At 34.7% G+C, this 27,696-nt stretch overlaps 1 protein-coding gene across 1 annotated transcript in view; it reads right to left on the reverse strand.

The window, feature by feature from the left end:
- Positions 1–27,696, reverse strand: part of LOC112050169 (nose resistant to fluoxetine protein 6) — an 80,112-nt gene that overhangs the window by 34,860 nt on the left and 17,556 nt on the right. The window contains exon 2 of the mRNA XM_052891641.1: positions 21,298–21,621. Within this exon, the coding sequence (XP_052747601.1) occupies positions 21,298–21,529 (232 nt within the window). The 5' untranslated portion in view covers positions 21,530–21,621. The remainder of the gene's footprint in view (positions 1–21,297; positions 21,622–27,696) is intronic.

The raw sequence follows: 27,696 nt of genomic DNA on the forward strand, positions 1-27,696 counted from the left end.
GACGACTCATTGATGTATAAGTTAATTATGCTCTTACTGAATAATCCTTTGTTAGGTATTCTGTAAAATTGGTATATTAATTCCGTTCCGCGATTCATTTAATAATTACATTGTGCGGTTATCGGCAATACATTCCGCGGCTCGTTTTATACCGACCGTAATTTGAAATGAGATACGTATCGATGCGGAGATTTATCCGATATATCTCTAGCTAGGTAACTTAGGTAACTATTTTATAACCTACTAGCTGACGCCCTGCAGTTCACCCGCGTAATTCTTGTGCCCTTAAATATGTTTATGACACTCACAAATAATGTGACTTTTTAGTGATAAAAGAATTTTCAAAATCGGTTCAGATCCTGAGATTACCCCCTACAATATCACAAACTTGTCCTCTTTATAATATTAGTATAGTTTGTATACCCCTTCAAGTGTAAGTGTAAGTTACAGTTGAAAGGGATTTTTCAAAATAAACAAATAAAGATTTTTCTATCCTTTTGATACGACATTTGTGACTTTATTATTGTCAGTAAGTAAGGTATGAAGCACTTTGAATAACATTAACAAAGTACTTCATTATAATTAATTGTTTTGCAAATTAATAAGAACTTAATTCATATTTAAAAACGTTTAGTAGTTTAGTAAACCACATTTCTAGAAATCAGATTAATATTACAATTCGAAAGTTTGTGTGTGTGTGTCTGGTGTATGTAAGTGTGTAAGTTGGCTGAAATTTGGAATGGAAATAGATTTTACTCTGGATTAACACAAAGGCTATTTCATACCGGAAAAATTAATGGCTCCCGCAGGATTTGTGAAAAACTCGATTCCACACGGACGTCAGCTACTAAATCATAAAAGCATGCTAAATCGAGGATTACCTCTGAAACTTCTATCTATTCTAGGTACAAAAAATATAATTTGTATTTAGAATATTTCAACAATATGTTTGGATCGTGCCGCGATGCAATAACTAATGACTAAGGGCCCCATAGGGGTTCGAAACTAGTCGGGCATACTCCGACGTAATATCACGTGAGTTTTAGCCGTGTTTCATAATCAATTATTATGAATAACACTCACGATAGTTTAAATTGTAAAACAATATGTTTCTTACACATTTTTTTATATTGTGCTAGAGCAGAAAGAAAAACTGCTTACACATCTTTATTACTTGGACTGAAAACTGTACGAAGTAGACGGAGTCAAAAGTCGTAACACCATACGAGCAAAACCAACAAACGTTTGAGAGACCCGGACAATAAAATGGCGCTTTGATAAGCTCCGCGTCGACCCAACTTTACTATATGACGTTACATCTAAAAGTCTGCTCTTTTATAGGACTTTTGGTACGTCTTTGAAGGTTGTCTACAATGTTCAATGTATTCTGTGAATCCACAATATTATAAATCTATATAGATTGGTATCTGTTTTTAACCGACTTCCAATAAGGATTAGGTTCTACGTTCGGTTATATGTATGATTTTTTTTATAATGTATGTCGAGCAATATTTCCGTCATTTATGGACTGATTTTGAAAATTCTTTTTTTGTTTAGAAGGGTTTACTTCCAGGGTGGTCCCCTACTTTCATTTCAGGATCTGATGATGACATCCTGGAGAAATCGAAAGGAACTTTCAAAAATCGCAGATACGAATGTTAGTGTTTCTATAAGGTATTTTAAACCACTACAATTTTATGAATATCTGGAGTTGGTCTGATGATGGAGCCGAAACACAGACGATGGAACTCGTCAACGATTTACAGCATTATACGTTATAGATACGGTTAAATTAAGGTTTTAATAGTACATTATGATATGAGTGCGGTAAGTTGAAAATTACAGCCGAGGCGAAGGCGAGAGCTATAGTAAGGAAGCTGAGGCTGTAATATCAAAGCGCACGTATGTCATACGATGTTTTATAACACATTTGCGAGGAAACACACTTTTAACACACTTTCTGAAAATTAATTTGCATCTATGTCTGTTTTCCATTTGATGACATTTTGACATGCTTGTCATTTTTACTACATAGACAGCGAAGTGCAAGCACCAGCGTTTTTTTTTTAGCAAATGCACCAAAAATAGCCTGTATTGCTAATAAATTAGATTAATATTTTTGTGTTTCTGTTACAGAATGGTTGTCATTTACTGTCATAATTAGTAAAACAAAATAATTTAATTGTTTATTTATGATATTTTATGTCAATAAGTTAATTTTATTGATAACATTTTGAGCAACTTTTTTGACATAAAAACTTTTTGCTAAGGTTATAAAAGTACCGGTCGTTTTTAGACGGGTGATAAAGGTTTTATATTACATTACAGCACATGTGCATTTTACTTTACATTACGGCACATGTGCGTATTGTTGAAATAACAGATACTTTACGAGCAAATGTGTTACAAAAATATATTTAAGTTATTATGTTTAAAAATAAAACTGCATAATATAAAAGCGCAACAACCTCTAAAGTGGTAGCTCAGTTATTTTATAAAATAAAACATTACATTTTGAAGCAGTAAAATTATGGAGCAGAATAAAACAGTAAGAGTCCTGTGCTTGAAACGTGCTAGAGATGCGGAGGCACGGAGCTTGCACTGCGCTTTGTTAGGGTCGTTGCTCACTGTACAGATATTATGAAACTTACACCAGTAAGTTACATTATTCATACTACTTCCCTTAAAATATAGCAGTGCATCTGGACCCTCATGTAGTGCACGAGATAAGAACAATTATTTTGTTTCAGGAAGCTTCTATAGAAACACTCGATTTTTATAGTTCAAGGTGTTCCTATTCTATACAGGGTGTTGCAGAGTATTTCCCATTACTTGTTCTGCCATTGGGTCAGCGTAGTGGACTATTGGCCTAATTCCTCTCATTCTCGAGCTCAGCAGTGCGCCGAATATGGGTTGATAATGAACAAACGAACGTACGAAGGTTAGTATTGCAACCGACACTACGCACATCACTAGTTTGGCAAGGTCATAATATAAGGATGCGATTTAAGGGACACAAATTTAAGATATTTAATAAGATATAATTTTTACTTTGAAAATATTTTTCATTTAACATTTTAGAACACATGTTCCTTAAACATTTTTAATTATTTTTCCTTAAAGTATATAACCCTAAAGTTACGGGAACTACTCCCGAGCATCTTGTATATTTTTAAAAAAGTAGATATATTACCAACTTTAGAAATCGACTTAATATTGCGAAACAGACAAACTTTTCCATTTACGATATTAGTGGGATATAAAAAGCCTTTAAAGCAGGATTGAATATTGTCTAGCTAGCGAACTATACTAGCGGACCATAACACAATAAGTATAGCCTAATTTAAGGTAAAATATTTTTTTTAAATCTATTCCGTATTTACGTAGCCTATTCAGTACTGACAATGAAAGAATTAAAAAATTATATACACTCAACCATGGCTCAGTATCGTGATGTTTGGAAGTCCCTACAAAAGGCTTATGTCCTGCAGTGGACATCCATCGGCTGATATAATGATGATGATGATGATGATGATGATACACTCAACACCAAATTAGTCACTAATAGACATTCATTATACTGAAAATATTTACTTTAAATAGCTAAAGCAAGAACCTGATCTACAAACAAAACTTGTCCTACTTTATCATCTATCTATCTGTCAGATTGCATCATAATATGTTACACACGTGTCAGTTCTCACAAATTCAAGTGCAATCATGTTCTTAGAGAAAATAAGACCACATATCTAGTGGACAATAAGCTTTATAAAGGCCTCTCTCGTCCCATCAACGTCAATTTTCCTGCTGCAATCTAGGTCGCCGATTACATATTATTTCATTCATAACTAAAACTGGTTTTTTAATCAGTGGTGATGATGTAATAATATCACTATGAGCGCGGTTACGCTGGAAAGTGTTTTAGAAAACGCCGTTATGTTGTCAAATTTGTTAAATATGTTAAACAATTTCAATGACATTTTCACGACTTTTTTATTCTATTCTTATCGGCGTTTATATTAATGATTTTTTAATCATAAGGCTTGAATCTGTCTCTTTTACAGTTACCAAAGATAACATACGCCATACTACTCTAAAATCTAAAAACTATAAACTGAACCGATTTTGAAAATTATTTTACCTCTAGAAAGAGACGTTATTTGAGAATGTCATAGGCTATATTTTATTCTCGTATTTATACGGGAACGGCAACTGCGCGGGTAAAACCGCGGGGCGTCAGCTAGAATTTCATAATAATCGTCATCACGACATTAGTCAATAGACGTCCACTGCAAAACTTAGACGAGATTATTAACTACGAGACGTGTTAGCCCAGTGAATACCACCTCTGTCTTCAATTCGGAGGGCGTAGATTCGAATCCGTTTCGGGGCATGCACCTCCAACTTTTCAGTTATTTGCATTTCAAGAAATTAAATATCACTCAAACGGTGAAGAAATAACATCGTGAGGATGTTTTTTTCGTTTGAAGTCTGCCTATCAGCATTTGGCCAGCGTGGTGGACCAAGGCCTGACCCCTCTCAGAGGGGAGACTCTTGCTCAACAGTGAGCCGAATATGGGTAGTTAATGATGATGATGATATTAACTACAATAGTAGTATAGAGCAGGCCCTATAGAGTAATATATTGGAGTAAGCAGTAGGTAACCTACGGTGTCAAAAAGATAGCAATCAACACAAGCATTCAAAGCAAGGTGATAAATTAAAAGTAATTGCGTTAGAACATCACACTACAACGTTGCATCTACTAACATGCATTTCATAATATAAAACAGTACAAACTATGTACTTAGAGCCGTGATAGCCCAGTGGATATGACCTCTGCCTCCGATTTCGGAGGGTGTGGGTTCGAATCCGCTCCGGGACATGCATCTCCAACTTTTCAGTTATGTGCATTTCAAAAAATTAAATATCACGTTTCTCAAATGGTGAAGGAAAAACATCGTGAGGAAACCTGCATAGAATTTTCTTAATTCTCTAGGTGTGTGAAGGTGGACCTGCCTGACCCCTCTCAGAGGGGAGACTCTTGCTCAACAGTGAGCTGAATATGGGTTGTTAATAATAAAATTAACTACAATACTAGAATAGAGCAGACCCTATAGAACAATATATTGGAGTAAGCAGTAGGTAACCTACGGTGACAAAAACATAGCATTCAACACAAGCATTTGAAGCAAGGTGATAAATTAAAAGTAATTGCGTTAGAACATCACACTACAACGTTGCATCTACTAACATGCACTACATAATACAAAACAGTATAAAGTATGTGTTACATGAATACGTGCGTGATGATTGCGTTTAACGTGTTAATTGATTACACGCAAGAGCCGTTATTGATTTCATTGTATTCGTACTAACGTGAAACAATTGCGTAACGAATAATATAACTAACTGTTCTGCTTTGTGTCATATCTGCAGGTTAATTCACTATCTTTGACGTATACTTAGCCTTTGGCGTTATACTTAGCCTTTGGCGTTTTACTTAGCGTTTGGTCCTACCTTGTTCTAAGACAAAGTTTTATAGCAAGTCTTTTACTTCTGAGGCTGTCAAAATGTGGAATAATTGGCCGTCTTTTGTCAAATAAAGTAATTCACTTGCCATTTTTAAGTTTCGTTTGAAACGACATTATTTGTCGTTGAATTAAAATTTTATTTTTCGAGGTATTTATTTTATTATTTTTATTATTTATGTAGTATATATTATATATATATATATATATTATTAGGTTGTAATATATTATGCAATACATATGTAAGTTTTGATATTATATTTATTTAATTATTTATATATATAATTCCATATAATGTATTGCACCTTCCCGCTCTTTCTTCGCAAGTTTTCTCGTCAAGGGTTGGTAGAGATTACTTATAGTAATAAGGCCGCCTAATGCTAAGTTTAATTTATCTTTTTAATGTTTCAATTTATAATTGTATTTTTGTGTGCAATAAAGCATTTCTTCTTCTTCTTACTGGTGGATATCTTACAGTATGTAAATGACATTTTATCAATTGATGAGATACGTTGATACGTTGATTTTACTTTTGATATTGTAGAGTACTTGAGAAGTTCCATTTTGTTTTGACAGTTTATTTGATTAGGTACATGCTAGCATCTGAGTATACGAACTATGAATGAACGATGAGACTAATTTCAAAACTGGAACCATGAATTACTCGTAAAGTTTTCTGACATATTTAAATTTTGAGCAGTTTCCTGAAATTTATGTTCCATTAGAACGTTCTGCAAAGTGTTAGAAAACATGAAATATAAAAGAAATACGGTAAGTCATTTTAAAGTGATCGAGGGAAATGGAAATTCATGCTACCTTGGTCGACGACGGTTACTGAACAGCAAATAAAAAAGCCCACTCTATACAAGATCAGCAGGCTTATTTACAATCACTGACGTATGCAAGTTGACATATACGAAATTGAGATTCTATGTGACAATGTCATCCGGTGCTTGAAAATTTTTCATCTAATAATATCTTCCGCCTGATTAGGGGCGAATTGTCTAACCCTTCAGTGCTAGAGTTAGTTTCATTCCATATACCCAATATACAAAAAAGGGCACGCAAAATGAAACTGTTTACTATTCCAACATGTAGGGTTGGTGTAAACCCGCGAGTCACCTCTTGTTTGCGCGTTGGCATTGCTAAGCGGGGTATTGGAGTGGGACCCGGGTTTAGATTTGTTTTTTTCCTCGCCTGCTGAATTTCACAGAACTTTTAGCAGATACGTTCAAGCAATTCAGGAATTATAGATAGTTTATATAAACACATTAGGTTAAGCCTGTAATGTTTATATATATATGTGTATAAAATAAATAAATATATCAAAATCACCAATAATAATTAGAATTTGTAATTGCTAATATTTTTTGGAAATGGGTGTGTTTTTGAAATAGTGTTATCATTTTATAATGTAGATAATTGCCCATATCTTGATTATGCAACTTTCAATAAAACTGAAATTAAACCAGTTTAAAACTGATTATTATTATTTATTAAATGATACTAATTTGGACATTGTAACGGTTCATTCATCAAATTTGGGCCCAATTATGCATGAAAAATGGTCGATTTCAATTCTGTTTAGTCCGGTCTCGTACTCTATTCTATTCTAATGGTTTACAGAATTCTTCTGTACATCTGTACCTTCTCTGCTCAGTCCGGGTTATCAATGCAATAGTTTACAGAATTCTTACATACTTCTTTACCCTGCTTAGCTCTATTTAACAATAAAATATTTTACTGAACTCTTCCGTACTTCTGAACTATGCTTAGTAGTAACAATTGCAAAATAGGCACGCGTTAACCTACTAAAGTATTCTGTTTACTCAATCAGAGTTTAATGAAGCAATCGTGAAACTAGTTGTGTGACTACAGGGTATTAAATGTATTTGTATTCAACAAAGCTTCAGTTAAAATGATAGCTTAACTATTTCGTATCACGAAACAATGTTTATTCTATTACAAATTCAAATTCGTTCTTTACCCACCTAAACAAAAGGAGGGGGTTCTCATTTCGCCGCGTATGTTTTTTTTTCAATGTTTGTTACCTCATAACTTCGTCGTTTATGAATGTCCTTTCCATTGATAGGTTTGAAGGCGGTGCCAAAAAAACAAAATGAACTTTAAGAGCACCGCCTTCAAATTCAGAATTGTTTGCTTCAAATAATTAATAATTCAGAAAGATCATTTTTATTTTAAAACAATTTTTTGAAAATTAGTCAGAAACAAACTTTTAACACGTTCGCTGCGGTACGAGGTCAATTGACCTCGTACGTCTAGTGTCGTCAAGAGATACGAGGTCGATGTACCTCGAACCGCACCACATAAAGTTTTAGTATGAGGTCAAAAAACCTCATACCGCACCAGAAAAAAATTAAGAAAAATCAGTGCCGCAGCGAACGTGTTAAATTTTATTCATTATTTTTAAACGGATACTATTCTATGTTCAGAATTGTTTTATTTGAGAATAATAAACAATAATCGTAGTCGAATTGTAAATCAATAGAAACAGGCGAGCCCTGTTCGAATATATCATTGTCACAGTATACATATAATTGTCTTGTACAAAATACGTATTCTTACAGAAGAACAAAGCGAAAATGCCGCGATAATTTGTAAGTCGTATGTGGACACGTTTCACGAATTATCGCCACATTTTCGCTATTGTCTAGACCCATGTATTGGATGTGTCTCGAATATTCCCACAGGGAATATATTGTTGCGAGCAATATAATTAAGAGCTTTCTGAGCGATTTATAATTATTTGCTCAATTTGAATTAATATTTGGGTGTATAAATCTTGCGAGAAGACGTGTAGGTACAAGATAATTTTATATTGTTTTGTTGCTGAGAAATATTTTAAGTGTCGTTCCTTGTTAAGACGATTTCGTTATTCAAATTATAAAACCTCGTTATAGAATAGAGAAACAATACTCAGTAAATACGAGAGTGTAGGCATAGAGTCAGACACTGACAAGAAAGTAAGCTCACATGCCTGCAGCGCTAACGGCTTGACAGCCGATAAAACTGATCGTCTGTTGATCGCGACCAACTCACGATTAGTTCAGTTCAGTTCAGTTCATACCAGCATCCAGCAGCTCCCTGCAATCCCTGCAATATAGTGGAAGGTCGACCAACCCCTGCGCCTTCCGATACGCGGTTGCTATTCTAGTACCGTGGGACCTCAAGGTCCATCGGCTCTTCAAACTATTACCTGCCTATTGCCACATTCAACTTCACGACTCGCTGAGCTATGTCAGTGACTCTGGTTCGTCTTCGGATCTCCTCATTTCTGATTCGATCACGGAAAGAAACTCCAAGCATAAGTCTCACTGAGTGACTTTGAGCCTTCTAATAAGGCCAATAGATCATATGGGATGATAATATTTGTAAAAAAATGTTTAATAAATTTATTAATTTAATAGTTTCGATAGCAGAACATAAATACAGCTCTTTAGTTGGTTTCTCTATACCTAAGCTTCAACATTATTTTGTTGTCTCATTAATTATCATATTTGATTGCAAAATATGATTAGTTACATTAAAGTCAACTTATATTTGTTCGTCCATTCGATTAGTAATAACTATAGCATTAATAAATTTAAATTCTAAAGTTTGATATTGAAATCAATTAAGCAATCCCTGGTTGCAAAACCACAACCTTGAAAGTAATCATATCATATTTTTTTGTCAATGTTGAAATTTAGTAATATTTTTGTAGAATACCAACGTGCTAAAATGTGCCAAAGCTCTAGAGAATGGCTCTGAAATTTTTCTACACTGAATATTTAACTCGCCAGCTCGAGAACAAAAAACCTTTGTCTTAAAAGAATAAAAACGGCAATTTTCAGTAATTTGCCCGATTGTCGTAATAATTCTCTGTTGCTTGCAATTAATATAATTTTAGGTATATTCAATAAGCATCTACTTGAGTATATACTGCTATTGTTATTTAATACTATAAAGATGTACAGTTTTTGAGTTTGTGAGGTTGTAGAATCAGCTCTGGATTTTCAAAAATTCTTTATCAGTAGAAAGCCATGTTGTTTGTGAGTGTCATAACTGTCATAGGCTTCATTATTCCCGCATTGTCACGGGAACGGGAACTACGCCGGTAAAACCTCGGGGCATAGGCTGATACACCTCAAGCGATTTAGCTGAAATTTGGAATGGAAGTAGATTAACACATAGGCTACTGTTCATCCATGAAATATCCATGGTTCCCGTGGGATTTGTGAAAAACTGAATTCCACGCGGATGAAGTCACCGGCGCATATGTGTTAATCCAGATTAAAATCTATTTCCATTCCAAATTTCAGCCAAATCACTCCAGTAGCCACTGCACAAAGAAGGAACACACACTTACACACAAACTTTCGCATTTATAGATTAGTGTGATGTTATGTGATGTGATGTGAAGTGTGATGTGATTCTTGAATTTACTTAAGTCCTACGAGTATGTCATCAAAGTTTATATTAAACGGCGAATTTAAATTCATCAATCATCGATATCATAGGCATAGACATTCTAGAATAGTTGATTATTCCAAAGAAACATAAGACCATTTTATTTGCTGTCTTGTTATAAAAATACTTTCGGTGGCTTTTCCATTCTGTCCTTTATAAACACAGGAAAAAAAGTAGATTAGACCGACTCGGCTTACTTTTCTTGAAACAGAAGACGGGGTTGACATTTAAATAAATTACAGAGAAGTATCGCACCCGGTCGTTGTCACCCAGTCAGGGCGATATTTCACCATTTTCTCAGTTAATAAATGGTTTGCCTTGAATTTAATCAAGGTTTTGAAGTCAAAGGGAACTTAGCTATGTAGGTTGGGGTTCATCATCATCATTATCAACCCATATTCGGTGCACTGTGAACACGGGTCTCATCTGAGAAAGAGGGTTAGGCGTTAAACCTTAGTCCAACACGCTGGCCAAATGCAAATTGGCAGACTTCACACACTTAGAGAATTAAGAAAATTCTCAGGTATGTAGGTTTCCTCACGAAGTTTTTCCTTCACCGTTTGAAACACGTGATATTTAATTTCTTACAATGGATTCGAACCCACGCCCTCCGGAATCAGAAGCAGAGGTCATATCCACTAGGTCATCACGGTTCGTAAGTGTGTTTAGATTAAAGTATTATGTACCAGCTTTAATACATCTACCCTCGTAATCTCCCCCTGATAGCGAACACATCTGGGCGCGATGAAAACGCAAATTGCCTTAACGGATCGAATCATTTCATTCCAATTCACAGACACAGAGCGCCCGCCGAAACTGATAGAACCTGTAGGTACAGTGCGTTCAGAGATTGTTTAGAGAGATACCTATGATTAGATATCTTCTATCTTTTAATTCAAAACATGGAACTATTGGGTCCTTTGTTTAATTTATTATAATATTTATTTACAAAATTATTATTTTTTATTTACATTAATTCGTGTAGGTAAGTTTCTGGTTACGTCAAATACAACCATTTTGCAATAAATTCCACGCCTTGCATTAAAAGGCGATATCTATAAAATTTATTACCAAGTACCAGTAATAATTATCACTAGAAGACCCATTTAACAATTACTTCCACTTGCTTTAACTCTAAAGTCTCAGCGCGCTGCAATATTAGTCACTCTTTACGAGGGACGTAACGTATTCTGAACTTTACAAGGAAGACTTTTACCGTGTCACAAACCCGCCCGGGCGTTCAAATTTTTATGAAAAGAGATAGGGATTTTTGTAGGTTGCTTACTTAGCTGAATTAATGAACTGTAACATTACGTAAAACGATGCTATGATGTCATCATCAACAACCCATATTCAGTTCAATGTAAAGCACGAGTCTCCTCTCAGAATGAGAGGGGTTAGATCTTAGTCCACCACGCTGGTCAAATGCGGATTGGCAGACTTCACACACGCAGATAATTAAGAAAATTCTCAGGTGTGCAGGTTTCCTTACGATGTTTTTCCTTCACCGTTTGAGGCACGTGATATTTAATTTCTTAAAATGCACATAACTGAAAAGTTAGGGGACCGGATTCGAACTTACACCATCCGAGTCGAAGGTCATATACACTGGGCTATCACGGCTCTGTACTGTTGTACTTAATAGACAGTAGTTTTTGTACTAAACTTGTAGCTTGACCGGAAAAGTAGATATTACCACCATGGTTTTTTATAAAGAATTCTTGCCATATTTTAAAATATGAGTAATATTCCCATTCCCATCCAGTCGGAAAAGACTGTGTTAGGAGCGTGTACCAAAAAAATCCAAGCGGGCAGGGGTTTAACCACCACCCCTCGGTGATAAGTTCAGCACCTTTACCATTTAGCTATTGAGGCTTTTTACTATCTTTTTCATACTTGGGTGGTAAAAACCTTGATCTATTTATATCCAAAGATTCGTTTTATTTTTCACCTTTGTATCTCACACACTCTGTATTTTTCATCTTATTATATTCAGGCTTCCCCTCCGTTCACAATGAATTTCGCTTGTTGCTTAAAAACTCATAAATTATGAACATAAGACATTCTTGTATGAATCGTAAAGTGAATTCTAAAGAAGTGTGTCGTCTTTTGACGATTTATGTTCGTAAAAAAATAGGTGACTTGTAACTTTTGGAGTGACATGGGATTTTGTTTGGTAGATAGATTGTAGTCTTGTTTACTTTACCTACTTTAAAAAAAATCGTAGACACTATTGCTAATTTGTCTAGTAATATTGAGCCATGATAGCCCAGTGGATATAACCTCTACCTCCGATTCCGGAGGGTTCGATTCCGATCTGTGGCATGCACCTCCAACTTTTCAGCTGTGTGCATTTTAAGAAATTAAATATCACGTACGGTGAAGGAAAAACATCGTGAGGAAACCTGCATACAAGAGAAAATTCTTAATTCTCTGTGTGTGTGAACTCTGCCAATCCGCATTGGGCCAGCGTGGACTATTAGCCTAACCCCTCTCATTCTAAGAGGAGACTCGAGCTCAACAGTGAGCCGAAAATGGGTTTAATACATGTCTCAATGCTATAAGTAAACCGGCTAGCGAAGCCTGTTGTTATTGCGGAGAAGAAGACTCACCTAACCACGCCATTTTTGAGTGCATAGAGTTCGAAAACTTAAATGACAAAGAGCACACGGAAGTGAACCCCTATCAAAAAATAACTTGGTTCCATACATGCTGGCAAGCAAGGTTGGGTGGAGAAAGCGCGCAGAAATGCTCTATTTGATTTGAAAAAACATATCTGTTTGTTAGTCATACTTAACAATGAACAAAATTTTGGCTGAGCGACTGCGAAGGGAAAAACTGTGTACTACTCTGGTTATAAGTTTTCAGCTTGAACATAATACAAACTTTGGAGTGTCATCAAAAATTTTGTAAATTGTACTTTTTGCTCTGAGAGTTTCGTGTCGAACTTTTAATTAAACTTTTTGTTCAGTAGGTACCATGAACTGCAACTGTATTCAATGGATAATAAAAGAAGAAATAATGCTTATTAAATGAAAAAAAAAAATAGCAATCGTTCTTTTTTTTATATTTTTACTGAGAGCTCCACTTCAACAAAATAAATAACTAGAAATGACTAGACTATGACTTTTGCCGACTATCTAACTAGCCGACTAGTCGGTTGTATAGAGGCCTAATAGTCGACCGGGTACTAGTCGGTGCATCTCTAGAAATACCCTTCTTTTTGATGTTAGCTTAAAGGGGTCAAAAGCGATGGCAAAGAAATATTGTTTTGATGTGAATTTGCCAAATTAACATAACAAAACCAAATTAAAAGAAAATCAATATATCACCAGACCATTACAGTTTTATAAAAGTAGGTAATCTAAATATATACCTACATATCAATACACAAAATTAATATAGTTTTTTGATTGTATTGAAAGGACCATTCCTTATTGCAAATGGGAGTCTGTTAATCTCTAGCAGGTAAAATACAAATAATTTGCAGTTAGATTCCAATTTTTTTGTATATTCATAATATTTTGTATAGTACATATGATAAAGCTCTTATTATATCGATATTAATTAATAAAAGTTAAGGATTTCTTATAAAACTTGATTTAAAAATCATGTATTTTTTTAAATTTACCAAACGTCAAACACGCTGTCGTCCATTTTGTGATGTCACAATGTTACTAGATGCAATAAACGTCAAACTATATTTTTGTCAAACGCTCCGTTTGCTGTAGGACATTTGTCAATGTGACGTCATAAAACATTTAAAATGTAGACCATAATGGCCTTTTGGCTCGTATTGTAAGAAAATATTTAAAAATTTATTAAAAAAAATTTTATGTAATCACGTCTCAAAAAATTATTTTTTTAATTTTAACACTTTAAGACCATTTAAAAAAAGTGTCAACTATTCCTATTCCTATTCTTAATTCTCATTATGTTCGCATAACAGATTATTTTCGTGCGACGAAACGAATAAAAAAGCCTTTTTTTCAGTGATAAATGGGTGTTTAGATGTGTACGGGTGTGTGCTTAAGTCCCTTTTCAATGAAACCGATAAGTTATGAAAAGCTTTTGCGGCGTATAAAATTTTGTCGGTTTATCATATAAAGTGTCCACGGATTTATATATATCACGTGTATTACTCTTATTATATTTTTTTTTGGTGTCTATCACTAGATAATTTGTTTTTTATTTAATTAAAATAAAAAAAAAACGAAATTAAGATTCAATTTAAAAATGTAATCCGGTGCTTACTGATGGATTTTGTGATATTCCAGTGATTGCGATTGTGGCGATTGATTTGATGTTTATGTATAGGTTCATAATAAAGACCAAAACAGTGAATAGGCTAGCAGGTCTGTTTGTTTGAACTCAAAGAACTCAATACTTACTAAAAGGATTTTCATGTGATTTTCAATTTCAATTCAAAAATATAAAGAGTAATTAATAAGTAGGTAAATATTAAGTAGGTCATAAAGTTTCTAAGTAAATTCATTGTTGTAAATTTTGGAAAAAAAATCGATTTTACTGGCGTGCGCCGTTACACATATTCGTATATCAGAGGGCCTAATAGTGGCAGTTTGATACTGTGACGATCGCGTTAACGTAAACGCGATCGTCACAGTAATTTCTAAGGAATCGAAACAGCGCCATCTAGTGGCACTACTGCACAACTGTTTCAATTCCATATAGATTCGCGTTTACGTTAACGCGATAGTATCAGTATGAACACATTGAAAACTCCCACTAGGCACACAGACGTGTGGCTATGTTCGGCTAACCGTACAAATCCGTGGTTGCTAGTTTGTTATATCAAAGTATTAGAAAATATAAATCGGAAATTCTGTACTAGAAATTTTCGCTACAGGATTACATTCTTTTCTAAAAAGAAAATTTAAAATTTCATACCGCCTTGCAAAATAGAATCCTTTGAAGTCATGCAATATACACGAATAGTAAAGAATCGGAAAGGTACAAAATTTTTCGAATGGAAACGGAAATGTAATTCCAGAAGTTAAACTCTGTATTTCGGTATTCATAATGTTACCTTTTCATCTATGAATGTTTCCACTATTTTTTTTAAATACAAGTGAATTTATTTTACTGCACATATAGTAAAGCGTTTCTTGAACCATATTCACAGTTAACAGTATAAAAGAGAAAGTTTAAAGTTATAAATAAATAATTATAAATAAATATACTTAAACAATACACATCACTATCTAGCCCCAATGTAAGCATACAGAGTAGCTTGTGTTATGGGTACTAAGATAGTTGATATTATAATATTAATATACATTTATATACTACATATAAATACTTATATAATGTATAAATATACACAGACACTGGAAAACACCCATGCTCATCACACAAATATTTTCCAGTTGTGGGAATCGAACCCACGGCCGTGGATGCAGAAAGCAGGGTCACTGCCCACTGCACCACGCGGCCGGCAAGTTATTTAATGGTAAAAGGAAATTAAAGTAATACAACGAAATGCATACTCGCAGAACTTAAAAATAAATACCGTCTGAAAATTTTATAGCGGTGTTAAGAAATGTATTAAATTTACTTAAAATATTTCATTTGATTAAATGTATTTGATATAATGGTACACAATATATACTAGCAGACGCCACACGGTTTCATCCGCATAGTATCCTTTCCTGTCGGAATACGGGGATTAAATATAGCCTATAGCACCCGGGGATAGTGTAGCTTCCCAACAGTGAAAGAATTTTTCAAATCATTTCAGTAGTTTCGGAGCCTATTCAATGCAAACAAACAAACGATCAAATCTTTACTCTTTATAATATTAGTATAGATAAAAAGTTAAAGCCCTAAGCTCACCAACATGCATTGTAGCAGCATGGTGGTTCTATGCTCCAAATCTTCTCTCCTATATGGAGGGATGTCTGACTCTGTATTGGGTTGTTAAATTATGCTGATAGTAATGACAATAGGATATATTATGTTTTATGTACTGTCCCTGCATTTCCTGCAACTTCGTTATTAGTGACATTTTATTTTTGACATCCCATACAAATAGAATTCTAATTCTAATTAAATTTGGTTTAAAAACAGTACACAAGTATCAAAATATAATCACAGTTAAAAATATGCTGAGGTAGGTGGTAATAAAGATAAACATCAATTTAAGTTTATGTTTGATTCCTTTATTTGGTGTCAGTTGAAAATAAAATAAATTAAGTCGATGTTAACAATAGCATAAACATAGTCGAAAAGCCCACCACAAGAATTAGCTTAGCGATATAACCACAATACCTACCCAATATTTTATAACAAAACGAAACTTTTATATTTCGTATGAAAAGGAAACGCAACTCATATATACGAGTATTTCATTAGTTAAGCAAACTAAACTTGGTAAAGTATGTTTGATGTTAAAAGAGCAAACGCAAAGTATATTAAATTCACAAAGGCAAACATCCTTTGACTAAAATACTACTTGTTAACCATATAAGCTCAAGGCCTATGTATTTAGTGAGTAGTATTGTTGTTAAATTTCATGTTAGTTTATAAGTTTAAATATCCTCTAATGTTGAAAAATAAACTGTACGAAATTCTTCAAAGTAAACTAAACATATTTTTACAGTAAACATCCTTCGTCTGTTTAAGTCTGTCTATTGGTTTTGTACTTACAAATATTACAGACCACAATTATTCCAATATAGTTTTAATGATTATGATTTCAGTCAGGTCCTGTTAGTATTTATTATGATTTTAAAATTTCAGGAGAAGATATACAGTATAAGATTAAAAATTTATAACACGCGATATTGCAACAATTATAAATTAATAATAAAAATCTTGAACGTAATTTACGTATAAATCAATTATGTATCTAGTGATTTTATTTATTTTCATAGTTTAGGATTTTAACTCACAAGTATAACTTTTTGGTATTTGGGGTCTTTGTGGATTTTTAAATTAAATATAAGACTAAATTGTTACAAACATATATAAAACTTATTCATTGGGTTTATGTTTTTCACGCTTACTTGATACTCGTACGTAGCATTCTACGTCAATGAAACGCAATAAAACGTTAGATATCAACATTCTTGATTATTTTTATTATTAATAAAAAGACTATAAATTTGTATGGTTGACTCTTATACTATGTAGCTGGCGACACGCCTTCTGCGGACGAGTTTTTTGCCGCGCCGCGCACGTGACTCGTTCACGGTTACATAATAAGTCATGGAAAGGCATTTACTACGCACGTTTGTATTCAGGTCAATCATCTCAAAATATACCTACTTCGGATAATATCGTATTCGTATCTAGTCAAGATTAAGTCCATTTTGAGTGTCCACGAAAAAACGGATGTATTGGTTTTTAGGTAAGATTCTTTTTTGTCATCTGGTGTCTTATTGATGTTGAAAGCTTTACGAAATAAATACTTGCAAAGTTTATTTGTTTAGGTCAAGTTCAACTGTAGTAATCCCATGGCTCATGAGGTCCTGGGTTCGAATTTTGAGACTTACAAAATTGAGGTTTTATCACTTCCAAGATTTTTTTAATAACATGGCGGAGCTGAAAAACTAGGTACATTCCCAGGCCTTGGATAGCAAGCTAAGCCATCCCGCTCGTTATAATAATTAACATCTGACATTGGTCGATATAGAGTCAAGCAACCTGACTCCTTTGACCTAAGGTCTGGTGGTGAGCTTCGGCCATGGCTATAGTTACCCGTCTAGATTTAGCATTCCGGTACGATGCCGTGTAGAAATCATCAGGGCTATGGGTAAAATAAACTTGTTGCAGGTACCCATACCTCTGACGATTAGCCCGCTTAAATCTTAGACTGCATCGTCATTTAGGTAACATCAGGTGAGATTGCAGTCAAAAGCTAACTTGTCTTGAATAAAAAAAGAAGGGATCTGATCTTAAAATCACCTGTCTATTAAAATAGGCTAATTGGTTACACCGATAAAGTAGCGACGGTAAATTATTATTAACCTAGACTGAATCGTCACTTAACATTAGGTGAGATTTTCAGTCAAAAGCTAACTTGTCTTGAATAAAAAAAAAGGATCTAATCTCAAATCACCTCTCTTTAAAATTAGGCTAGTTGGTCACACCGATAAAGTAGCGACGGTAAATTATTATTATCTTAGACTGCATCGTCACTTAACATCAGGTGAGATTGTAGGTCAAGGGCTAACTTGTCTTGAATAAAAAAAAAAATATATCTAATCTCAAAACCACCTCTCTATTAAAATAGGCTAATTGGTTACACCGATAAAGTAGCAACGGTAAATTATTTAGTAATATGTATCATTGAAAAGCCGGTACCGAGCCTACTACCGGTGGTTCTTACGCGAGATTCGTTGCCGTCGATTATATAATTAGACACGGAGAGGCATTAACTATGCGCAATTACAAAGTAAACGAGGTCTGTGACCCTATAAACCTATTCCGTTGCGTAATTATTCGTAATAAAGTTTTAATTTACATTGAACCTTCGTTGGGGGCTGTGGAAATTTTTACGATTGTTTAAACCCAACCGTTGTATAATAGACCTTATTTAGGAAGTACTTAGGATTTATATTACATAATCTTTAAATAACGTGCAATGCGCATAGCAATTTAGTATTCTAATAAAAACGTATAACTCGGCGTTAATAGATTTCAGTCCACGCTTATTCGATAATGATAATGATGGCAAAATTGGTGAATCTAAATTGTTTTTTTCCTGTATCTCACCACACTTACATCTAACGTTTGTGCAAATGTATATGAATGAACACAATTACAAATACTTCATAGACACTATCACAAGCAGTGTGTAATAAACAGGACGGCCGCAAAAAAATCGTTCGTAAAATTCTGCTTTCTCAAATTCTTCGGGAACAATAGCCATTTGTGATACAAAAATCCATGGTATAACCCATCGCCATTCGGTTCAGTAGCTACGCAGTGAAAGAGTAACAAACATACATACTTACAGTTATACGAATACAAACTTACGCCTTTATAATTAACTACCGGACGCCCGCGACTTCGTCCGCGTGAAACTCGATGTAAACTTTCAACTAAGCCTACCCCTACCCTACCCCTACCCTATCCCCACCTTACCCCTACCCTACTCCTACCTTACTCCTACCCTACTATATAATAAAATATCAAATTGTCATTCATACGTCATTACATATCTGTCATTATACGTCAATTACATAGCTTTCATTTGCGTTTTGCGTTTCATGTCAAGTCACACGGGAATGCTGTCGAACGGGAGAAAAAGTATCCTATGTCCTTTTCCTGGCTGTAAACTACCTCCCTGCCAATTTTCAGTTAAATCGGTTCAGCCGTTGATATTATTAAGACATTTTACCTTTACGTAGCAACTAATGCTAATGTTTAGATTGTAATGTAGAGATTGAGATTGAGAAGTCTAAATCTAAATATTTAATAATCACTTAAATAAGCTGGGTCCGTAGCCATGTGGCACGTCGATTCTCTTCTCTTTCTACTATCGCAAACGCTTCGATAATTAATAAATGTATGGGAATGACATTTGATATCAACAGGTCACGTGATCAAGTTATCGATCGGATTTGCCACTTCTTCGTTATAAACCCATATTCGGCTCACTGTTGAGTTCGAGTCTCCTCTCAGAATGAGTAGGGTTAGGCCAATCCACCACGCTGGCCCAAGACTTCACACACGCAGAGAATTAAGAAAATTCTTTGGTATGCAGGTTTCCTCACGATATTTTCCTTTACCGTTTGAGACACGTGATATTTAATTTCTTAAAATGCACAGATCGGAAAAGTTGGAGTTGCATGCCCGTTTCGAACCCACACCCTCTGGAATCGGAGGCAGAGGTAATATCCACCGAGCTACCTCGTCTGTCACTAGCATACATTTTTTTAGTTTTCGAAGCGTTAGCGTTTGTAGAAAGCGAATCGACGTGCCACATGTAATGTGCCTGATTTGCATGTAAAGCTCGCAGACGCTAATAACCTGGATAACCAAATAGGTGAGATAGAAATCGTTTTATTCCTGTCTATCTGTTAGTATTTTTTCACTAATTACAGCATATACTAATTAGATTTTAATATGCTTTACAAAAAACTAAGTTTAGCATGGAGCATAGTTGTACATAATAAAAAAAACAAAAAAGAAAGGCCTACCTCAATACTACGACTACCCTTAATTGTTCAATAATTATTGTATTGCGTAATATTGACCAACTATTTTGATTATATTATATTTTATAAAGTATTATAGTATGGAAATACACTCAAGGATGAAACATTGAGCGTACTTACTAGGTTTCGACTAATTTTAGGTAATAAAATTTATATGCAATTGTAAGTTATGCAAGGTTACCTAGGCTGTCTAAATACGAGTTAACACGCTACTAAAGGATTTGATATATTGCACTTGTAATCCTTAACCCAGATATTTGTAAATAAATACATTTACTTGAGATTGGTTTAAGATAGTAAGAGGTCTGAGAAACATTATATAAATGCATCTAGAGGTCGTTTCTAGAAAGACTATTGACCGAGCGAGGTCTGTTTGTTTTGCATTAGCAATAGACCTTCTGTTTGTTATTGTTAGTAATTCTTAATTGAGTTCTTAAAAGAAGGTTCTATTTAATTAAAATAAAATTGAAACCTTCGTTGTCAACATTTATATGTATAGCTAAGGGGAAATGCCATATATCATGTAATAATAATTAGAAGCTATGTAATTAAAAAAAATATTACGAATTACTATGTATATAACGCGTGCGAATGAATTTGACACCTGGCTTGAAAATGGACCCTCCTCCCGCTTCGCCACGCGAGGGCGCTAAGTAGTGATAGCATCACAGTTATCATCATTGCCCGGCCGATTTGAAACCGAAAACGAATTTAAATTTCAACTTCAGTTTCAGTTTCGGCCGAAACCAATACCGAAACCTAAATTTAAAGAAACTTCTTTTGAAACACTTAAAATTTGATCACTACGGAACAAATCAACCGATTTATATGCATTTGGAAGCGATTGACGCAGTTTTAAAGTATACTGAAAACTAATATAATATAATAAATATTAGTATTAGTACTTTCTACTTGTTGTACATTAGTAGTATTACTTGCAATTAACTAAACCCGTTTTTTCGCCGAACCTTGGCCGAAACCGATTTCGGTCGGACACTAATAAATCAAAACTTTATACACAATAGAAATTTACGTCATTTGAGTCAGGTGTCAAGTTAATTCGCACGAGTTGTACATACGATATTAGTATAAATCTTTGTCGTAAAACTTACTTTTCGAAGCCCACAGCGAGCCGTCGTTCAAAGCAGTGATGTACTGCCTCAAATCCGCCTCGCACTCTCGAGGCACAGTGTGGTTCCCATCCAGGATCTGCATCCAATCGTGATGGTCCAGCAGACCCTTCATCCACGCCATTCTGGACCCCGACACAGTACGGTTCACTTCACCACTTACAACACACACCAACACAAATAATGTCACTACCAACATGTTTGTTTTAAACATCGCGTACGTTTCTCAATAATAATGCATTGCCAATTTGTTCCAATAAGCTATAATCCGTGAAGGCTGTTACGATTTCACACACATCGCAATATCTGAAACAAAAATGGAAACACCTTTTTAAGTGTGACGTTTTAAAAGTTGTTCGTTAGTGAACGTAATTAAAATATATATTTGCTGCGAAATAAGTATATGGCGACATACAATTAACAGTAATAAATGCTTGGTATTTTTCATTATTGGTCTGCTCTTAATCGTGTATTATCGCGACACGCATTTACTTTAAATTATAATAGGTACTTAGTACGTAGTACGAATACTGTTACTTTAAATTATAATAGGTATTAGTACGTAGTACGAATACTGTTACTTTAAATTATAATAGGTACTTAATACGCAGTACGAGTACTGTTACTTTAAATTATTATAATAGGTACTTAGTACGTAGTACTGTTACTTTAAATCATTATAGTGGGTAATTAGTAAGTACGTAGTAATGGCAGAAATAAGCAATTAAACTGTGTTGTTCTTGTTTTGGCTGTTTAAAAATAAGCTGCAGCTGAAAATGTCTAATTAATATTAATTACAAAATGAATTTTCCTTTGTTTGCTATTTGTACACTTCTATATACGAGTATTTATAATTTATGGTCCGACTATATTACACGCAAATGCGTATCACGTACATTCATAGATCATTTTAGCTGTAGCATTGTGCAGCAAGCAATGTCGATACTTTGAACTGTATATTGAAGTAATCTATAATAATAATACATAACGCAGACTACAGATGGTCGAGTATAGAACGCTGCCTCTAAAATATCGAAATATGGCTAATTTGGTGTGGATTCGATATTTTTTCACTACCCACATTTCACGCGCGTTGCAGACAGCGCTGCAAGCTTGACCGCCTGTGACCGGTGAAATGATCTTTCAACGAGGAGTGTTTGTTAACAGTCAAAGGATCCTTTAACCCTACACAACATTTACAAGTGCGTGACTTCACTCAAGGCCATTCTAGGGTCTTATTTTGGTTACAGTTTGATTTGTTAATTAAGTTGTCCTGACAAATGTTGTGAATCATAACCTTCGTTCGACATTAGTTTTCTTATTTTTTATAATATTTTAGTAATAAGTTAGCAGAAGAATCACAAAGAGGTTTTACGGGATGTTTTTGTAACACAAATGTAAACAACTGTTACTCTAGTTACTCGGCATGTGAATACGAGTATCCAGCGCTAGACCGACTTTTAAGTGAATTTCTTGTCATCCTCCCGAGCAGTATTTCTCTGCACTCGCACCTGGATCTGTTAAAATATTACTTTATTGCGCCGCTGCGGATGAGAAAAGAATTTTCCAATTTCATTTTAACCGAAAACGTTTCGAACAGTTTAAGGATGTAAAATAAATGTTCATTCAATTAATTATAATGATGTAAATAGAAGTATGGATATGACCTCTGCCTCCGATTCCGATTTGTGGGTTCTAATCCGGTCCAGGGCATGCACCTCCAACTTTTCAGTTGTGTGCATTTTAAGAAATTAAATATCACGTGTCTCAAACGGTTAAGGTAAACATCGTGAGGAAACCTGCATACCAGAAAATTTTCTTAATTCTCTGCGTGTGTGAAGTCTGCCAATCCGCATTAAGGCCAGCATGGTGGACTATTGGCCTAATCCCTCTCATTCTGAGAGGAGACTCGAGCTCAGCAGTGAGCCGAAATAGCAGCACAATTCGTAGTCATTTTGTAGAGCCGATGGACGTTGTGGTCCTAAGGTGCTGGAATGGCGACCCCGCACTAGAAAGCGCAGTGTTGGTCGACCCCCCAACAGATGGACTGACGACAACAAGCGAGTCGCAGGGATTCGCTGGATGCGGTTCAGGATCGTGATGTTAGAAGTCCCTACAAAATGCCTATGTCCTGCAGTGGACGTCAATGATCTGATATGATGAGCAAGCAGGCAAACAAACAGCTTTATAATCTAATATAGAAAATTATCGTGTCACAGTTTTCGTTGCCATACTCCTTTGAAACGGCTTGACCGATTTTGATGAAGTTTTTGTGCATATTCAGTAGGTCTGACAATCGGCCAATATCTATTTTTCAAACCCCTAAATCCTAGGGTAGGGTAGTGGTAGGGTAGCGGTAGGGTAGTGGTAGGGTAGGATTATGGGATAGGGTAGGGGTAGGGTAGCGGTAGGGTAGTTGTAGGGTAGGGTAGCGGTAGGGTAGCGGTAGGGTAGTTGTAGGGTAGGGTAGGGTAGGGGTAGAGTAGAGGTAGGGTAGGGGTAGGGTAGGGGTAGGGGTAGGAGTAGGGTAGTGTAAGGTAGGGATAGGGAAGAAGTGCAAATAAATAAATTAATAAGTCAAAGCGAAGCTTGAGCGGGTCCGCTAGTATTAGTATAGATTTATTTCTTATCCCTAATAAATAATAATAACAGATGAGGGTATAATATATTTCGTATGCCGGATCTCATACTAACATATCCGCACTAATTATTACATAATTTGTATACATATGTAATGTCTACACCGTGTCAATATTGCCAAATAAACGTCAACGCTTGTGATTTCTCCCAGAATTAGGTTTATTGACAACCGGCGTTATGTGATATTATGTTAATCATACGGCATGCGACTATAATGCGTTATGTAAACAGTTCAAACAAACGCTTTCCTCTTGAAACCGGTATTCTTTATGTATGTTCGGATAGTGATGTTCCTGTGCAATAAGGATGATAGCAGTTTTTTAAATTGTATAAAATGAAGAGTATGTAAAGCAATTTTGTAAAAGTAACAGAGTATCTGCGATTATTACTTTCAGAACTACAGGGATTTAAAGAGTCATATTTGCGGCTTTGCCACGGATTGCTTAAAAACGCTCTCCATACTAAATAGCACTAAAATGGTTAGATATGTATGGGCGTTCAAACAAATTTACAAATATCTTTGTAATTTGTGCGTTTATGTTTATACTTCATGTAATAAAAAATATCACATTGAATATTTAAATGAAAATAATACTAAAAATATGTTGGATAGAAGCAGGCGTTACTTTGCGGAAGTTCATCATGATTATATAATGATTTATTTATTTTGCTATCATCCGCGAAAATTCGGCGAACCCATGCGACAACGTCACCCAGGTCCGACAAAATACTCTCTACGTACGTTTCACCCCGAAACCGGAGCATCCTCAGGAGATGTTGACTCTACAACGTGCAATTGCAAAGTTTGAGTATTTTGTCGGACCTGGGTGACGTTGTCGCATGGGTTCGCCGAATTTTCGCGGATGATAGCAAAATAAATAAATCATTATATAACTAAAAATATGATTTTTCATCTTCACGTTACAAGATTTTTGATTGATTTTGAAAATTTATAATCTTATTTATTTTACAAATATCCCGATAATCTTTGTTTTTAGGGTTCCGAACGTACGTAGTACAAAAAAGGAACCCTTATAATCTCACTCGCGCACATTTTAATGTCTGTCTGTTTTCTCCGAATAAACCAAACCAATTTATTATAATAATTTATCGCGAATAGGTAAAATTTGAATATAGGGGGCACTTATGGGGGCTAAGATGGAAAGTTGAAAAAAAAAACTTTTACAAACTTCATTGTGTGATACACCAAATGAAAAATCATGAGAATTCAAAAAAAATTATTTTGGAATTAAAAAAAAAATAACTTTTCAATTATTTATGTATTGATGAGTTAATTAGTTGGTTATATTAACGAAAATCACGAGTATCCTAAAGAAATGGACTAGACAACGTAGCTGTACGTATATTTTTTTATAGGGCATCTTCACTGTTATGTACACGCTTAATGCAATAAGTCTAGATACTAGACAGATACAAAAATAAACGTCCAAAGCAAAAGCTTTGTGTTGCTCCAACTCTAACGAAGTGGAAAAATAACTAACTACACTTTGTATGCAACAAAGCGTGTATTTTGCCATTAAGTTAACACAGATAAAATCTGGTAGCCTTGTTGGCTTCTATTACTTCTGTAAATTGCATTCCAAATAGCAAGCGTAGAGCCTTTAAAGCTTAAAGTTCAGATTCATATTAGTATTTACTGTTTACAATGTTATTTATGTATTTCTATATACTTTATTTGTACACCACAACATAAGAAAAAACAAATAAAAACAAAAAAAGTGTAGTATTAGGATACAAGAAGCAGCCTTGTCGCTACGTAGCGATTCCCTCAAGGCAACCTTGGGTTTAAAAAAATATTAGTTAATATTAATAATAATAATAATAATAAGAATTTATTTATTTGCTTTAAACATGGGTTATACATATTGTTATGGTTAGTAAAATTAAACATACATTTCGATCCAAACATGTTTTGCCGTTAAAGGCATGCAAAATATTTATGATATGTTGTGTTAATAGAGGAATAAGATTATTAAACTATATTATGCTACAAAAGAGAAACAAAATAACAATAAAAAAAAAACAATAAAAGAGAAATGTCATGTCATAATTTTTAAAATGTCAATTATTACAATTTTTAGTCAAAATTATAGTTGAAAATAGCCTTTACAATTATAAATATTTGCATCTATTAATTTATTAAAAATATAATTTCTGAATTCAATAAATGTCTTATCTTTTACCTTTTCGGGTAAGTGATTATTTTTTTTTTATTATTTTATGTGTCATTTATTAAACTCATTGGTTTAGCCGTTTTATGTATACTCATTAGCAGTACGTGGCGTGATTTGTTGGCCTATATTGAATGATCTATTTGTACTTAAAGGCACAAGTAAATGAAGATATCGAGCACATACCATAAACAAGCAAGCAAGGCAAAGACTTTCTCTTGTCTACAGTAGAATGGGAGCATATCCTTGTACCCACCACGTTGCTACATCGCGGGAAAGTAGCTTACTGCGATCATATTCACCAATATTCCACCACGTTGGCCCAATGCGGATTGGCAGACTTCACACACGTAGAGAATAAAGAAAATTCTCAAATATGCAGGTTTTCTAACGGTCTTTTTCCTTCACTGTTTGAGACACGTGATATTTAATTTCTTAAAATGCTCTTAACTCAAAAGTTGGAGATGCAAGCCTCGGATCAGATTCGTGCCTACGCCCTCCGAATAGAAGGCAGAGGTCAAATCCACTGGGCTATGGCGGCTCTCAGATACCTACTTATTACAGGTAATTTATTATTATTCCAACGTAGATCTTTAGAGTGCTATAAAAACATAAAACCATCATCAAACTATGCCGTAATAAGAAACTTCCTCGCCCAGAGCTTGGAAGTTTCCATTAATTTTAATACCGTGGCCTCAAAAATGTTTTCACACAATAATTATGCTCTAAAACTGGACCAACATTGTTTCTTTGTTGTATATTTAAAATATCTTGAAACATCTCATATAATTTTAAAGCTTTCTCTCCTCTTGTATGTATTTAGGTACAGAATTGAATCTTAGAGGCCCACCAGCAAATTTAGATCGGGTTAGATAATTTTCATGACCTCTCTCACCCTACCCCTACCCTACACTACCCTCACCTAACCCTACCCCTACTCTACCACTACTCTACACCTAACCTACCACCACCCTACCCCTACCCCTACACCTGAATTCATTTGTTACAAAAATTGTGATAAATGAAGAACCGTTCGACCGATTTTGTTCAAACTTCATATAAACCATCTACTAAACAGTCTGAATAAAGCCTAAACATTTAGTTTGGCTAGCTGAGCCGGTTCTTGAGTTATAAAATTACAACGAAAAATGGCATTGATTTGTATTACTTGAGGTTTTCTTAATTGGTCCAGGTGTGGCAGGTGGGAGGCTTCGGCCGTGGCTAGTTACCATCCTACCGACAAAGACGTATCGCCAAGCGATTTAGCGTTCCGGTAAAATGTCTTGTAGAAACCGAAAGGAGTGTGAATTTCATCCTACTCCTAACAAGTTAGCCCGCTTCCATCTTAGATTGCATTACTTACCTTCAGGTGAGATTGTAGTCAAGGGCTAACTAATAAAGAATAAATAAATAAAAAAAAAAATTCGTTTGCCAAAGTTAAATTCGTGTCGGGGATTTTGAGCAATGTAAATATTTTAAGCAAATAAAGCCGAGTGGATCTTCTAATTTTCGTTCGTATACGCGTACTACGTGTTTTCTCCCGCCTTCC

The sequence above is a fragment of the Bicyclus anynana genome, chromosome 4, assembly GCF_947172395.1.
Source record: "Bicyclus anynana chromosome 4, ilBicAnyn1.1, whole genome shotgun sequence".
Classification (NCBI taxonomy): Eukaryota; Metazoa; Arthropoda; class Insecta; order Lepidoptera; family Nymphalidae; genus Bicyclus; species Bicyclus anynana.